The sequence below is a fragment of the Chiroxiphia lanceolata genome, chromosome 14, assembly GCF_009829145.1.
Source record: "Chiroxiphia lanceolata isolate bChiLan1 chromosome 14, bChiLan1.pri, whole genome shotgun sequence".
NCBI classification, from domain to species: Eukaryota; Metazoa; Chordata; class Aves; order Passeriformes; family Pipridae; genus Chiroxiphia; species Chiroxiphia lanceolata.
Genome location: NC_045650.1, coordinates 1,565,210 through 1,580,260, shown reverse-complemented (window position 1 = coordinate 1,580,260; position 15,051 = coordinate 1,565,210). Strand labels below are relative to the sequence as shown.

Below are 15,051 nucleotides of genomic sequence, written 5' to 3'. Positions count from 1 at the left end.
CCCAAACCAGTCTGTGATTCCATAAGAGTTCACTAGGAAAGTCACATTTCTCAAAACTGCCTCTTTCCATGGAGCCTGACTCAAAATTGAATTTAGTTTCTTCACAACTCAGAGGCCACAGATGCAATTACTGGCAGAGTGATTCAAGACATAAGAGTCCTTCTGTTGAAAAAAAAGGGATCTCAGCTTTGTCATTACAAGTCAGAGGTAAAGGGATGTGCACTCTGCAGTGAGAATGCACTGAGGCTGATTTACACACACATCTGCCCAAGTGGCCAACTCAGCAAAATTCTGGATTTGTCCTTAATCCACTGGCAAACTTTACAGGAACAACTGGGATTACCCAAAAGTACTTTAAATTTTTACACTTACTTATACTTCATCAGACTCCGAGCACAGAGGAAACCTGGAAGAGCCAGACAGGTTTCTAGGTATGTTTATTAGACCAGGAATGCCACTGCACAAGTGGTAATCAGGGAACAAATGCCATTACAGGACCATTTTCTCAGTGAAAGTTCAGAGCAGTTCATTAGAAGCAGAGGCTGTTACTCCCTCCATTCTCTTGGAGTGATTCTGCCAACAGGTGACAAGCCCCACTCCATTCCAAGCTGTGTTAGCACCTGTAAGAGCATAAAACCCAAGATTACTAACTCTGAAATTAAGGAAACCTTCCAAAAGAGGGCTATTTCTATTGTTTTCAGTTTAGATTTCTTGTATTAGAACACAACACCTCATTAATTTTCTAATAAAGCAAGTGGAATATATTTATATTGAACAGTATTTAAATATTTCAGCTTTCTCTTTCAAAATACCCAGTTTTAGCACAAAGAATCTGGAATTTAAAATCCCATCACCATACTGATATTTTAATCTAGAAATTTTTCTACTAAAACTCGTAGCTGTATAGGTTAGATATCCGAAACAAAACAGAGATCACTTGTGTTTCTCATACATTTTCAAATCAGGCAACAGGCTGACAGAGAAATTCGTGTAACAACTCAAAATCAAGACATGAACTAACACAACTTTCACCTCTATCACTTCCCTATCCATTTACAGCAGAAGCTCCTAAATTCTGACCACTTAACTTATTTCAAACAAGTAAGCCTTCATGAAACTTGATACCTTTGAAGTTTACAGCTGGAGTCACAACTGGCTACCGAAAAAAACAACTTACATATCCCCAGACACTGACGAAAACGGCAGCTCCACCAAGGAGGACCAAGTTTCCGTATCTATCATGGAAGTTCGGCTCATGCTTGCGATGAGCTTGTCTGACTGCAGTGTGCTGGATGCCACGAGCTAAGGAATGATAACGAGAAGCACAGAAATCAACTAAAACACACACTCAAACCATTCACAGTCCTCATTTTCCACCAACAGAGAGGAAAGCATTAGCATTAAAAGACTAAAAAAAGCTGAAAAAAAATTAATCTTTTGGACTTAGAACTCTGGAATGACTCCAAAACAAAGCATATGCACAAATCCTTTACTTGTTTGTGGTTTTTTTGGTTTTTTTTAGCCCTCTCAATTTCTCACTAGAAAGTTATTCCTTAAGTCTAATTCCAGTAAAAAACCCCCAATCCTCTGAGTTACCTTTTTCATCGATATGTTTTGTTTGGGCCTTCAGTGTGAAAGTACCTTTTTAAAAATTACTGTTTCTCTCATAAAACATTTTGCTTAGCACATAACATTTTCAGATTTCCATATATAAACATCTATCCTGTCAGTATGGGAACTAATATAAGCATTTTCAGGATGAAATTCACCATCAAATTATGGGGTTGAATATAGCAGCATTTTTTAAAGGAGGGGAGGGAGGTGAAGAAGGAAGTGGAAATAACTGTGGGTATGAAGTAAATAACAGAGAATAAAATACAAAAAGGTATCTCCAGATGATGTACATCATAAATGTACACTATAAAGGCTACATTTATTAAGGAGAAGACAACAGTGAGGAATCAAACCAGCCACAAAACAGAGATATTGTTTATAGTTGTGTACAAAGTCTTTGATGAGATAGTGACGTGCATAAAGATAGACTTTACAAACTATAATCTTTTAGTTCCAAGTCAGTGGTCTGCATTTACCCAGCCACGAACAGAGAAGATGATGGCGATACACATCATGTTATTGCAGCCCTCGCGTGCTCTGTGAGGCTGCACTAGGGTTTTTTAAAACATAAAAAAGCCTGAATATCTACCGAGACACGTTTACTTTAAGTGCAAACACCTAGGGCTAAGCACATCATGAACCAGGACCAGATTTTAGAGGACCAGATTAAGCACTGGGGAATCTGCATCACTGAAGAGGTAACTTTAACCTTGAGTTTAAGGGATGGGTATTGACTATGCTTTGTCACCTCAGGTTAAAAGATCCAGATGTGCCTCCAGTTACAAGAAAAAAAAACCGCCGAGGAAGGGAATCCAACTAGAGTCAGAAAGAAAAAAAAAAAAAAGCAGGAGGCGAAGGACGCCAGAGCCCCTGAGGTGCCCTCACTCACTGTGCTCCCGGGAGCGCAGCGAGCCGGGGGCTGTGAAGGACAGCCCTGACGGGGAAGGGCACAGACCCGGAGCAGACCCCCTGCGGGACCCCCCGCACCCCCAGAGCCGCCCCCGTCCTTACCGGCGAGGTTCAGCGCGGCCCTGGCCACGGGGAACATGGTGCGAGCGGAGCGCGTACCCTTCACGGCGCTGAAGAACAAAATGGTCGCGGCGGAAGTGGCGGCGGGCGGGGGCCTGTGGGTAACGCCGAGCTCCTCCTCGCGGCGGCCGAAGCTCCGCGGCCGCGACAAAGAGCGCGGTTACCTGGCGGCTCTCCGGCACCTCCCCGGCACGGACGGGCTCTCCGTAAGAGGCCGGAGGATACAGAAGCGGGCGCGGCCGTGAGAAGTGTGCTAAGGGAGTCCCGGTCGGCGAAGTTATCGCAGTGTCAGGATGGCCGAGTGGTCTAAGGCGCCAGACTCAAGGCGTTCCGCGCCTTCCCGCCGCGGGTTTGGGTGTTCTGGTCTCCGTATGGAGGCGTGGGTTCGAATCCCACTTCTGACACCACTTTTTAAGCTGTGAATTCCTGTTTTTAAGGTGTGAATTTAAACGCATGAAGGTGCCGAGCTGCTGAAGCCGAGGATTTTAGTGCGAATAGAAATCAGAAATAATTTTCAGAATGTGCTCGAATAGACGAATAAAAGCCAAAGCACGAGTAAATCCCCATGTCTCTGGCGATTTTGTTTCAGAGTCATAACCCACCACACACCAGCTGAGGAATACCCCAGAGTGGTTACAATTTTAACAATATTTGTCACACAGAACCCAGCAAATACGTGCATATATAAGATTAAGCAAGTGCATCTCTTTTGGGGAGCTACTAATTAAGCTCCATGGAGTTTTATTCAACATTTCTTTTCTGGTCTTGGGGGTTTTTTTGGAGTTACTGATGTGCAATCCAGCCCCTCACCCCAGTGTTGGGGCCCCGGGCAGCCTGAGCAGCAGTTTGTGTGTTTAAAGAGCGACGGGGGCTGCTGAGGCAAGCTGGGCTGTGCCCTCCTCGTGAGGGAGCTCCTCAGTACAGGAGCTGCTGGCAGTGGTCCAGCAGAGGCCACAAAGATGATGAGGGACTGGAGCACCTCCCTGATGAGGAGAGACTGCAGGAGCTGGGCCTGGTTAGTCCAGAGAAGAGAAGACTAAGAGGGGATTTCATTAATCCATGTAAATATCTCCAAGATGGGTGCCAAGAGGATGGTACTGGACTCCTTTTGGCGGTGCCCAGCAACAGGACGAGGAGCAATGGCCATAAACTAAAACACAAGAAGTTCCACCTCAACGTGAGGAAGAACTTTACACTGACAGTGGCAGAGCACTGGAACAGGCTGCCCATGTCTCCCCTCCTGGACACATTCAAAACCCACCTGGACAGTTCCTGATGTTGCAAAATGTGGAATATGTAAAATTTCTTAAGCAAGGATGTTCTTTGATGTTTGATCCTTGGATACTTTCAAGCCTAATCAACAAGAAGGGAGATTTAATCCATGAAACAGGGAGTAGCCAACAACCTGTAAGTGATGTCCAGGTGTTAGAAAATTACTTGTTGATAGAATTGCATGGTTAAAGTCTAGGGCTGGACATGCTTCAATGACCTCAGACCTGTGGGGAAGTTAGCAAAGCTTCGGAAGAAGGACGTACCACGGATAGTGGAAACAAAGAATACAGGATTTACACAAGGCCACAAGGACATCTGGCAGAATTCCCAAGAAAAGGAAGAAACTAATAAACCCAACTCAGCAACTGTGCTGCATCAGCTCTGACTGGGTGATTGCGGCAGGGGCAGATCAAGGCCATAGACTCACAGACCACCGAGCTAAGAAACCCACCAACCCAAAAGAAGAGAAAAACTGAGCATGTGGACTAATTAGCATGAGAATTGAGAGAATAATTAACTAATATTAATTAATAAGAGACTATGTAACTTGTAGCCTCTGAACACTGATTCATTTCTTTGCTAAAATGTATAAATAGTAAAAAGTTTTGATAGCTGGGGTGCTTGATACCAGCTGGTACCCAGGCTTGCACAACTCTGAAACAAATAACCAGTGTCTGTCCCGAGTGTGTCATTACTGGCTTGTTGCAGACTGGGTAACGAATCCGATTTTTGTGGACAACACCGTGTCACCTGTTCGGAACACGCTGGCGGGGTGTTGGACCGGACGGTGTGCAACGCTGCCCTGCGGCCCCGCCCGCGCTGCGCCGGCTGAGGGGCGCTGGGCAGGGCGGGCTCAGGGGCGGTGCCGCCATCGCTCCCCTCCCTCAGGGCGCGCGCGCCCTCCCCTCGGGGCTCCGCCAATGGCGCGGCTCCAGCTCGCCGCGCTCCCGCAGGCTCAGCCAATGGGAGGCCGGGGCCGGGCGCGTGCCGGCGGCTCGGCCAGTGGGCGCGGCGCGGGCGGGGCGGTGCTGCCGGCGGGGCGGGGCGGAGCGGGGCGGCCATGGCGGCGCTGCCGGTGCCGGTGCCGGTGCTGGCTATGGCGGCGCTGCTGCTCTTGGGCTGCCGCGGGCCCGGGGCCGCGGGCCAGAGACGGAAGGAGGTGAGACCTCGCTGGGAGCCCCGTGGGCAGCTGCTGGGGCGGGTTCCCGCTGGGCCAGGGGGGCTCGGGGCAGGGCCCGGCGGGGCGGCCCAGCCCGGCCTGGCCTCACAGCGGCTCCCCGCCCTCAGGCGCGGCCGGCGCTGACGGGAACCCGCGGGCGCGGCTGCGACCGAGTGTCTTTAATTCCAGGTTCTTCGGTTCTCGTTAGGAGCACTGTTCGAGTGTTGTCTTCCTCCTGCACGGGATTTGGGGCGGAGAGGCTGGGTGGTCTTTGGTTGTAATCACGAAGGTGCAACTTATTTCCACACTTTTGACTCCTAGGGTTTGGAAAGATCCCTCTGTATAAGTGTTTATACTTGTGTCAGTTTTATTTATATATATCTATATCTATTTAGTTTTGTATAAGTTGTAAGTCAAAGAAGGGTAGTTTATTATTTTTATTATTATTATCATGGTGGGATTCTTGGGGTTGCCCTGTACGGGGCCAGGAGTTGCCCTTTGATGGTCCTACTGGGTCTCTCCAACTGAGGATATTCTGTGATTTTTTTCACTGAAGTATTTATCTCAAGAGGGGTTTTAATAAAGAGTAGAGGAGTGCTTTATGGTAAATGTAACATTTGGGAGTCTGTCAGTCTAATACATCTTTGTATAATGTTATAGAATTGGTTGGCTCCTTTTTAAGGAATGTTTTAGTGTTGAGCACTCCTGAGTTCCTCAAATATGTTCTGAATCAAATTTTTTTTCCAGCAAGGCTGAAAATGAGATGTTGAGCTTACTACTGTAGAGCTTCTATCTCTGGTGTTGATTCCACTGCGACAAGTTTTGCAATCTGAAACAATTTGATGCTTGGTTTTGAATAAATGCAGCGGAGGGATTGGGGCAGTTTGTACAGCTGAAAGAAATCTTGCAATTAGCAGCAGAAGGGAGGACTAGTGAGCTGAGGGACTTCACCAGCACGTGTCACACTAAGTGCTTAACTCTGTGTGCGTTACCAAGCTGAGATCACGAATACTGACATGAATGCCAAAAGCATCTGTGAATGCTTTCCAGAGTCTCAGTGAAGTATCACATCGTCTGGCCTGTGTTGTTAGGAAATACAGTGCACATATTTGTTATATCAAATCTAAAACCCTTCAAGATTGTGCTATGAGACTGGAAAAAAGAAACAATGATGTTCCTCTGACTTTATTTTCAGATGGTGTTATCAGAAAAAGTGAACCAGCTGATGGAGTGGGCCAGTAAAAGATCCGTTATCCGAATGAATGGAGACAAATTTCGACGCCTTGTGAAGGCACCACCCAGAAATTACTCGGTGATTGTGATGTTCACTGCTCTTCAGCCTCACAGACAGTGTGTTGTGTGCAAGTATGGGCTCCATTTAGTCGTAAATTAGAACTTGAAAGTCATCAGATGCTTTATAGGAAATGAAATTTAACAATAGGGTTGAACTTTCACATGTGTAGGAGGAACATAAATGGCTAGTTATAATAGGATTGTCTTTGAAATTTAATGTGTGGGAATATATGTGTAGTGTGTATGTAAGAAAACAACATAATCCTTAGTTTTACCTCCCTCCCAAAATATAATCCCTGCATTGCAGAAACAGTATTTACACTGATAACTGCTGGAGAAAGACAGGGTGAAAGCTCAACTTTCCTGGCACGAGCTGCTGAAGAAATGTTTGTAGAATTACTGCTGGCCATACAGCCTAAAAGTTGTTTGGCACTTATTTATTTACAGTTATAATTTCCTGGATCTTTAACCATATTATGGCTTTCCTGTATTAATCTGGAGGTGGCAGAGGTCTGTGAGGGTGATTTTTATACCTTGTCAGTTGAAATTACTGGTTTGCCATCCTCTGACATGGAAAGGAGGGCACACCTGGCCGTGTTTTGGTGCTCTGTGGACAAACAAATCAGGAACAGCTGGGTTTCATTTCACATTTCAATTAGAAATTCCCTCTGCCTGTGTTCACGGACTCCACAGATCTTGCCCTTGCATTTGAAAAAGCAGCAGTGCCAAATGCTTCACCTGACTGTAGATGAGTGTTTGATCTAAAACTTTTTCTTAAATCCTGAAATTAAAACTTCCTTTTTAATAGTAGAAATATGGGGGGGGGGAGGAATACACTTATTAATAGAGTGGGTAGGCACAGCTACCTCAGCTTTATAACCTGTGTTCTGGACAAACCCATGATACAGCATCTCTCTCGCTGTGTTTTCCAGGCAAGCTGATGAGGAATACCAGATTCTGGCAAACTCCTGGAGATATTCCAGTGCATTTACCAACAAGATTTTTTTTGCTATGGTAGATTTTGATGAAGGCTCAGATGTGTTTCAGATGGTAATGTCTTTCTCTTTCTCTTTTAACATTGTTTTTAACTTGGGTTTTGGGCAAGAAGGTAAAGATGTATACAAAATCGAGTGTTACAGTAATTAAAGAGTGAAAGGTTAGGGGCTGCCACTCAGAATAGGAGAGCAGAGGACTGGAGCATGGAGTTGCCAGGAAAATTAGCAGAACTGACAGATCTGGAATAGGCACAAGGAATGGATTGGTTTCTCTGATTGTTCTTTTTTCCCCTGAGTTTGTCTCTTATAATTCTTAATGGAATTCTCTTGTGGTACCTGAAGAGCCAGAATATAAAGCACTGATGTCGTTAAAAACAGCTGTTGCAATTTTTAAATTAGTAGAGAATAATAGATTAGGCTTTTGGTATGGTTTAACTAATTTCTTTTCAAGTACCCAGTCATTTTTCTCTTGTGTTAACATTATGTTACCACATTTTTTCTAAAGGTGTGAGAACATTCCATGTACACTTGGAATTGTAGGTCACATTAATAGTTCATTGTAGTCTTGTAGATGTTAATTTTTTTTTTTTTTTAAGACATACTAATGTCTATTTAAAAGCTACAGTTTAGGCAATGATATTTTAGGAAGTGGAAACTTTTGGACTGGAGAGTTGAAGAGGGATGTCTTTTTATTATTCCTGTTAATTTTTTCCTTAGTATTAAATTAAAAATGCATTCATCAAGGTATGGCCTTTATAGATTTGTAGAATCATGAATTCCTATTTTGCGGATTTCTTTATTAAAAGTAGAATTTAGAGAAGACACAGGTTAAAAAAGTGTATGAAATACAGAAATGCAAGCTGTGTGCTGTCTTTACTTTTTTTAAAAAATGTCATCGTCAGTTAAACTGAGCAGTGACTTTTTCTGATTCAATGAGTGCCAACGTAGCAAGATAGATGTGGAATGGAATTTTGTTACTGAGACCTTTTCATGGTGCTGTATTCCCTGTGAACTTCCTCAATGCAGCTCAACATGAATTCTGCTCCCACCTTCATCAACTTCCCGGCCAAGGGGAAGCCCAAGCGGGGCGACACGTACGAGCTGCAGGTGCGCGGCTTCGCGGCGGAGCAGCTGGCGCGCTGGGTGGCCGACAGGACAGACGTCCACGTGAGTGCCCGGGGACAGCTCTCCCTTACTCTGCACTGCCACCTGGGAATGGGTCACTTGTGTTCTGGGCCTGATGAGCTGCTCGAAAGAGCTCTTGTCTACCAAACCTAGTTCAGACACGACTGCATCTTTCGCTTTCATCGCATTGTGTCATTCCGTATTTGAGATGGTAAAACTCATCGCCTTCCTTCTCACTCTTCTGTTCCTGTGGAAGAAAAACAGTCTTTTAAGAGAGTAAAGGCGTGTAACACTGAAGTTACAGTAGTGGGGGAAGAAGCATTGCTTACTTCCCAGGTCAGAATTATTATATAAAAAAATTTGCGTGTATGATGCTTTTTCCACTCCAATATGTTGTGAGGCTTGTTGGCAGGAGTGCAGCTATGGTGTATAACCCTACTGAGAGGAAATGATTCCGGTGTGCTCTGCTCAGATCCGTGTGATCAGGCCCCCGAACTACGCGGGGCCGTTGATGCTGGGGCTGCTGCTGGCTGTCATCGGGGGCCTCGTGTACCTGCGGGGCAGCAACCTGGATTTCCTCTACAACAAAACTGGCTGGGCTTTTGCTGCTTTGGTGAGTCATCACAGCTCCTGCCTGTCTCTTGTTGTCAGTTGGGAGCATTCGAGTCTTCGAAAGCTTCTGTATTTAAAGATACTTAAACGGGATAGAGGAAAATGAGGTGCAGTTAATTTTACTTTTTCGTAGATGGATTATTTGATCTTGGTCCTTTCAGCTCAGTGTATGTTTGATTAGATGCCTTTTGTACAAATAAAAGGTAGGACCATGTCTAGCCTAAGGTTGTATTCCAAACCGGTACGTTTTGGCATGAAATGAAAAGATACTGGGTTAAATTTAGAAAAAAATTCCTTATGAAATAGCGTTTCTCCTTTCCTTTTTAGTGTTTTGTGTTAGCAATGACATCAGGCCAGATGTGGAACCACATTAGAGGCCCCCCCTATGCTCATAAGAACCCCCATACAGGACAAGTGGTGAGTCTTGGCTTTGTTTTCTTTTCTGTATTTCTGTTGTATTTCTGTAGAATAAGGCTGATACTAAGAGAAATCAGAGTGCAAATTCTCTGCTTGGCTTCTTTGTTTGTGAGTGAGGCTCACCTGTGCTGCAGTGAGCAAGGCAAATCAACATATGTCTTGTAGGTTTGTTGCACCTTCCATGGTGAAGTGATAGTTCTAAATTGCTAACAGCAAAATAAAGGTGTTTGTGTCGAGTCTTACATGATAAACAGTCCTATTGCTGAGCCTGGCAATTTTATCTTCAACTTGGTCATGTTAACTGTACACTCATTGAATGACCTCCATATAAAAGCATCTTTCTTCAAGATTCTTGAGGTAAATTAATTTTTAATGACCTCAGATTGTGAAATTTCTTTCTTGGGAAAAATGAGTTTTAACGTAATTTGAAATGCACTGTTCTGTTTGTAATACAGAATGAGATGCACTGTAGAAGTAGTCAGAATGCTTTGAGAGCAGTCCATCTCCTCAGGTGCTTACATTTCACATACTGGCTTTACTGATGCTTTTACTCAGGGAATTGATTGGGTGAAAAATTCTTTTGTGGCTGGTTAGATGGGTCAGGCACTCTTTATTCTTCCATGGAAAGTGGAACTGCTTATCAAACCTTTTTGTTCCTGCTTAGGTACAACATCACAAACAGTAATGTAGATCTTGCCATAAAGGATACAAAAATAGTATTCTTTCACAAATTTCAATCTGTTTGTTAACCCAGTTGGTTAGTAAACTATTAATGTAAATAAACTGAGCCAAATTACTCAGTGGAAGTTCTCATTTCAAGTGTTTTCTTGAGAACACTTCCTTTTGTTTCTTCTGTTTACATAATTTTTCAGCTTTCTTGAGACTGAAGGATGTAGCTCCAGGGGCATTGGTGGTGATGTTTCTTTTCTTGATATGCCATGCAAAAGATTTCAGCTGCTTGGTTCTGGAGCTGAGCAAGGCGGGTTCACATGGGAACTGCTCCTCAGTGCCAGTGGGTGTAACCTGAGCATCTGAGGTGGGGAACGGCTCAGGTTTGGATCCCCGTGGGTGCAGCAGGGCCTAATCATGGGATTTGCCCAGCTGAATGGAGAGTCTGCACCAGGAAGGCAGTAGCTGCACTTGCACATAATCCAAGTGGTACTTGAGGCTGATTGTCCGTGTTAATAGAAAGGGGATTTTTGATGCTGTCCCAACTCCCCCGAATTCAACTGCTCAGCAGTTGAAATTGCTTGTGCTCCAACTTACACTCAGTCTCCTGAAAGAAATGTGCAGAACCCAATGCCAGGCTCTGTAGATGTTATTAATATGTCAAAGTCGACCCCAGTCTTTTCTAAATTCATTTACTCTGTCTCTTACAGAATTATATCCATGGAAGCAGCCAAGCCCAGTTTGTGGCAGAAACCCACATTGTCCTGCTGTTCAGTATCCTTCCTGGGAGAAGCACGTGGATGATTTTTTGGTCACTTAGGCTGCTGCCTTTCCTGTGGTACTTTGTCGTGGCTGTAACTGGCACCCACTACTGATGCAGGAGCTTGTAGTGCCTTTCTGCATTGACAGCTCTGCTTTTCCTGTGCCTGTGATCTTTCAGTTGAATACAAAAATGTTTGCAGCTTTCTCACCACTTTTTGCTTAATCACCAAACTGAATAGAGCCTTAAAAATCTGGATCTTTGTGGAATCAGAAGATTCTGTTCCTCTGAGCATGTCTCCAGTCTCACTAATTTTTTGCTTTGGCGTTGAGTTCATTCCTCTGTTACTGAACTTTCTTCTTTTATTTCTTTGCTTACCTTCTTTACTAACAAAATGCGAACAAATCAGGTGTTTTTTTTTGAAATGGAAATATTTCTTGATGGTCCTGTTGCAGTCAATGATAAATATTTCTCCTTTCATTAAGAGGAGACTTGTGACTGAACATCTGCAGTGAAATGCAACGAAATCTTTGGGAATTTTGACTTTTGTTCCATTGGATTCACTATTTTGCTTTGCTAGGATTCATTCTTTGCAAATGTCAGATTTTTTGTGTTATCTGTGCTTCCTTAATTTTACAAGCTTTTAATTTTTTTTTTAATGGAAGAATTAGAAGAGAAATCTTGCCACTTGAAAGATAGCCTATTAGAATAAATACTGTATGTGTTTAATTTGTTCTGTTAGCTGAGTAAAATGCAGAGGCTGAATTCCTTTGGGGATTTTCCAGTGGAGTAGGAGTGGACCGAGCTCTCTGGAAAGGAGTGCTGCTTCATTACAAGCTGAGATAATAAATGCACGGTTTTAATTTTTTCCTCGAGACCTTCCAGTTTGTATTTTAACCTTTACATTTTTCTTCTCTTAAAAGTTGACATCATGAATACTTTTCCATTGCTTTTGTTCCCCCCATAGTTACTGGTTTGGCTGAGAAGTCTTTGATTTTTTTCCAGTGAGTTTTAATGCTCCAGGTATGGTGTGGGAGCTGAATTTGAGAGATTAGGAATGTATTCTTTTGAGTCTATTGAACTTTGTTGGTTTATCCTTAAACAGTGTTTGTAGATGGTGGTGTTACTTTAGGAATGGTCCTTCTCCATGAAGCTGCTACTTCTGACATGGATGTGGGGAAAAGAAAGAGTAAGTGCTGATACTTTTCTCTCTAAGGGAAGGCATATTCAGTGAAGGTGTTTGAGATGCCGTTTAACAGAAATGCTTTTGCACTGTGGGGTTTTCTACACTTTCCACCCCTAAGCCAAAGAGAATCCTTTAGATTTTTGACAGTATTTGGAGTTGCTTAGCAAATTGCAAGGTAAACTCCAAGCCCACTTGGCAGATGGAAAGATCTAAAGATGCTTTGCAGCACTTTACTTAGTAAGGGAGAGAAGAAGGGACTTTTTTCTTAAAGCAGTTGTATAAAATTGATTTACAGAAGGAATTTGAAAGCAAATGGTTGCTAATTTAGTTTTTCTCAATGACTCTAAGAGAGGCCTCATGTGGCCAAATCTGTAAATATCCCGGGAGGCTTTTGAAAACCCCAGTCACTGTGGTGTTTGTGGGGTCAGCTGTCAGGTTACCACTCTCCCTGTGCCTCTCTTGCAGTCATGTGCATTGCTGGGATTGGCTTGGTGGTGCTGTTCTTCAGCTGGTTGCTGTCTGTCTTCAGATCCAAGTACCACGGCTACCCCTACAGGTACGGCACCGGAGCTCTGGGACCTCGTGTGGGAGGAGACACTCTTAAAACTGTTCCACTTCTTTCTTAAAGAGTAGCAATACTGGTTGATATAATCACCAGAAATAACAGAATTTAGTGGATAGTGGTTTTTTTTTTTTTTAGTCTGGCTGAAGGAAAGATTGTGGAACTCTCCTTTTCATGCCATTGCATATAATAAAATATTTCTACTTTCATAATGGTATCTCAGCCAGTTTATACTGAAAACAAGTCTCTTTTTACCTCCACTTTTCTCTCATCTTGATTATTAATCCTTGTTTGTGAGAACAAGGAGGTTTCCTGATGCTTTAAAGCTTCCTACATTTTGGATTGCTTCTGTAGAGAGTCTAATACTATTAATTGGCTGCTTTATATATGTATATGATCAGTATAGATATCTTATGCATTTTGAAGGAATAAATACATGCCGAGGGACCAGCTTCTAATCATTTCACCTTCTGCTAGGAGTTTAATTTGTCAGGAAGGCTAATCTCATAGGCAGATATCTCCTTTCTATGAGAAATCAGTTTTTATTTAAAAATATCTAAACAATAAAACTTGTTATTTCATGAATATGTTTCTCAAGACCAGAAAAGGGCTGAACTTATTGCCTGTTTAGTAACTGGTCAGCTTTTATTCTGGTTTATGCAATGGTTTTTTGTACTCCTACTAACTTTGTTGTAGGGAAGATGTGGATGTCTTTGTATTTCAGTTACTAGAAAACACACTTTTGAGCAACTTCACAGCTGTTTTTGTTGTAGTTGCATCAGGCCCAGCTTCTCATTCACAACAGCTAAGTGGAATGTTGCACACCTTTATTTCTTACAAAATTAATAACAGTGTTTGTTATTTTGTTCTTGCAGTTTCCTAATGAGTTAAAGGATTCCAGAGTCTGTAACATCAGGAAGGTGGTGGCTCTGAAGTTGGGTGTAATGGAAGGAAGAGCTAAATGTGTGTTTCGTGCTACCTCTGCTTACACTGAACGAGATAGTGAAACACTGAACCAAAGACCACGTGTAGTGCCTTAAATAAAACAAGCAATTTGCTCTGAAGGACACAGAGTATTAAGATGCAATCTCTCTTTCATAAGCTTTACATCTTCTTAAGCAACTCTACTTCTAGTGAAATTCAAAATTTAATGCTTAAAACTGCATTTCCATAGACTAACTAGAAACAGGGCTTTAAATTCACTGGGATAATCTGTTGCTTTTCCCCTCAAATATTTATCACTTTATTTCCTGTTTGTACATAGCAGGTGACAGCAGCATCTCTTGTCATGCCTTTCCATGGTTGAGGAAACACCATCAGGTACTTGGAAATCTTTTCCTTCAGTCTGTGTGCAACCCTTGGAGCATACTACAGATTCCAGTGTGGAATGTGCATATCCTAGAGCTGTGTCTCATTTTTGAGAAGAGTTCTTAACTACTGTATGATGCAAGAGGTTGTTTCACAGATGAAGGGAGAATTTTCAATGGGTAGAACTGAGTTAATAATTCAGTTATTCATTAAAAACTTTTTTTGCCAAATGCTGAAACTGCAATATTTAAGTTGTAAAGTGAGTCTCAGCTGAAAAAAGTGTTCTTATGCTGACCAACACTCAAAAATACAAACCAAAACTACAAAGGTAACTGGCTATGTGTGGCATGAATTAAAAGTTGCTAACTGGCTTTCAAGTTGCTGCTCAGAGCTCTGGCAAACCAACAGATACCAGATTTCTGGTCTCTGTGTAAGTTCTTACATTTTCCACTTATTTTCTCCGAAGTTTTTACCCTCGGGGAGGACATGGGAGAGAGGAATCTGTGTCCCAGGATAAATGTTGCTCCCCCAGGACAGATTTGTTAGCCTTACAATGGAATGCATGTGCTTTTTGCTCTCTCCTTTTGTTCTCTCACCTCACAAAGATATTTTGCCTTAAGAATTCCTGAATTAAGAATACCTTGTGCCTCAGCCCAAACTGCACGTGTGCTACGGGAAATCTTTGCAGCCTGATTCAGTAACACTTCCTTCTGTAGGCTGTGGTGGCCTTGGAGGTTACTAGAAAATATGAGACTTTTGTCTCCTGCTTCTTCCTCTCCCCTGTCTTAAGGGGTGACAGAATTTGGATGCTTTAGATTGACTCTCGGAAAGGACAATATCATTCCAAGTAGAATGTTATTCTTACGCGGTCGTACTAAATTAACACACATCTCAAGTGCCTTAACTTCACTAATTTAGTTGTTTGATGTTTCAACTTGTTCAGATGCATTTTTCTATGCCATACAGAATGATAAGCCTTAGTGGAATGGATAAATTGTGTGCCTGGCTGGATTTTGGACAAGTCTCAATAAAATTTTTTAGTCTAATCCA

General features: G+C 42.8%; 2 protein-coding genes and 1 non-coding gene across 3 annotated transcripts; 2 read left to right on the top strand and 1 right to left on the bottom strand.

Annotated features, from left to right (window-relative positions):
• Positions 1 to 420: 420 nt before the first annotated feature.
• On the bottom strand, positions 421 to 3,004 carry LOC116793989 (cytochrome c oxidase subunit 7B, mitochondrial). Its single transcript, XM_032702271.1, has 3 exons — positions 2,626 to 3,004; positions 1,178 to 1,302; positions 421 to 620 (listed from the first exon to the last, which is right to left on the bottom strand). The coding sequence occupies exons 1-3, from the start codon at positions 2,660 to 2,662 to the stop codon at positions 546 to 548; spliced, it is 237 nt and encodes a 78-aa protein (XP_032558162.1). The 5' UTR covers positions 2,663 to 3,004; the 3' UTR covers positions 421 to 545.
• TRNAL-CAA lies at positions 2,931 to 3,047 on the top strand. The gene is made up of 2 exons: positions 2,931 to 2,968; positions 3,002 to 3,047. It is a non-coding gene; the product is annotated as a tRNA-Leu (tRNA).
• Positions 3,048 to 4,957: 1,910 nt separating this feature from the next.
• MAGT1 (magnesium transporter 1) lies at positions 4,958 to 15,051 on the top strand. The gene is made up of 10 exons (XM_032702267.1): positions 4,958 to 5,074; positions 6,270 to 6,439; positions 7,300 to 7,417; positions 8,389 to 8,529; positions 8,960 to 9,100; positions 9,427 to 9,516; positions 10,896 to 10,959; positions 12,060 to 12,134; positions 12,597 to 12,687; positions 13,569 to 15,051. The coding sequence occupies exons 1-10, from the start codon at positions 4,976 to 4,978 to the stop codon at positions 13,582 to 13,584; spliced, it is 1,005 nt and encodes a 334-aa protein (XP_032558158.1). The 5' UTR covers positions 4,958 to 4,975; the 3' UTR covers positions 13,585 to 15,051.

Bases quoted from the DNA above. Each gene is read 5' to 3' on its own strand.
- LOC116793989 (XM_032702271.1), bottom strand. From the start codon at position 2,662: ATGTTCCCCGTGGCCAGGGCCGCGCTGAACCTCGCCG. The intron at 1,303-2,625 runs GTAAGGACGGGG...ATCATTCCTTAG, and splicing joins GGCCGCGCTGAACCTCGCCG to CTCGTGGCATCCAGCACACT. The intron at 621-1,177 runs GTAAGTTGTTTT...ATGCTCTTACAG, and splicing joins TCGTCAGTGTCTGGGGATAT to GTGCTAACACAGCTTGGAAT.
- MAGT1 (XM_032702267.1), top strand. From the start codon at position 4,976: ATGGCGGCGCTGCCGGTGCCGGTGCCGGTGCTGGCTATGGCGGCGCTG. The intron at 5,075-6,269 runs GTGAGACCTCGC...CTTTATTTTCAG, and splicing joins CGGGCCAGAGACGGAAGGAG to ATGGTGTTATCAGAAAAAGT. The intron at 8,530-8,959 runs GTGAGTGCCCGG...TGCTCTGCTCAG, and splicing joins CCGACAGGACAGACGTCCAC to ATCCGTGTGATCAGGCCCCC.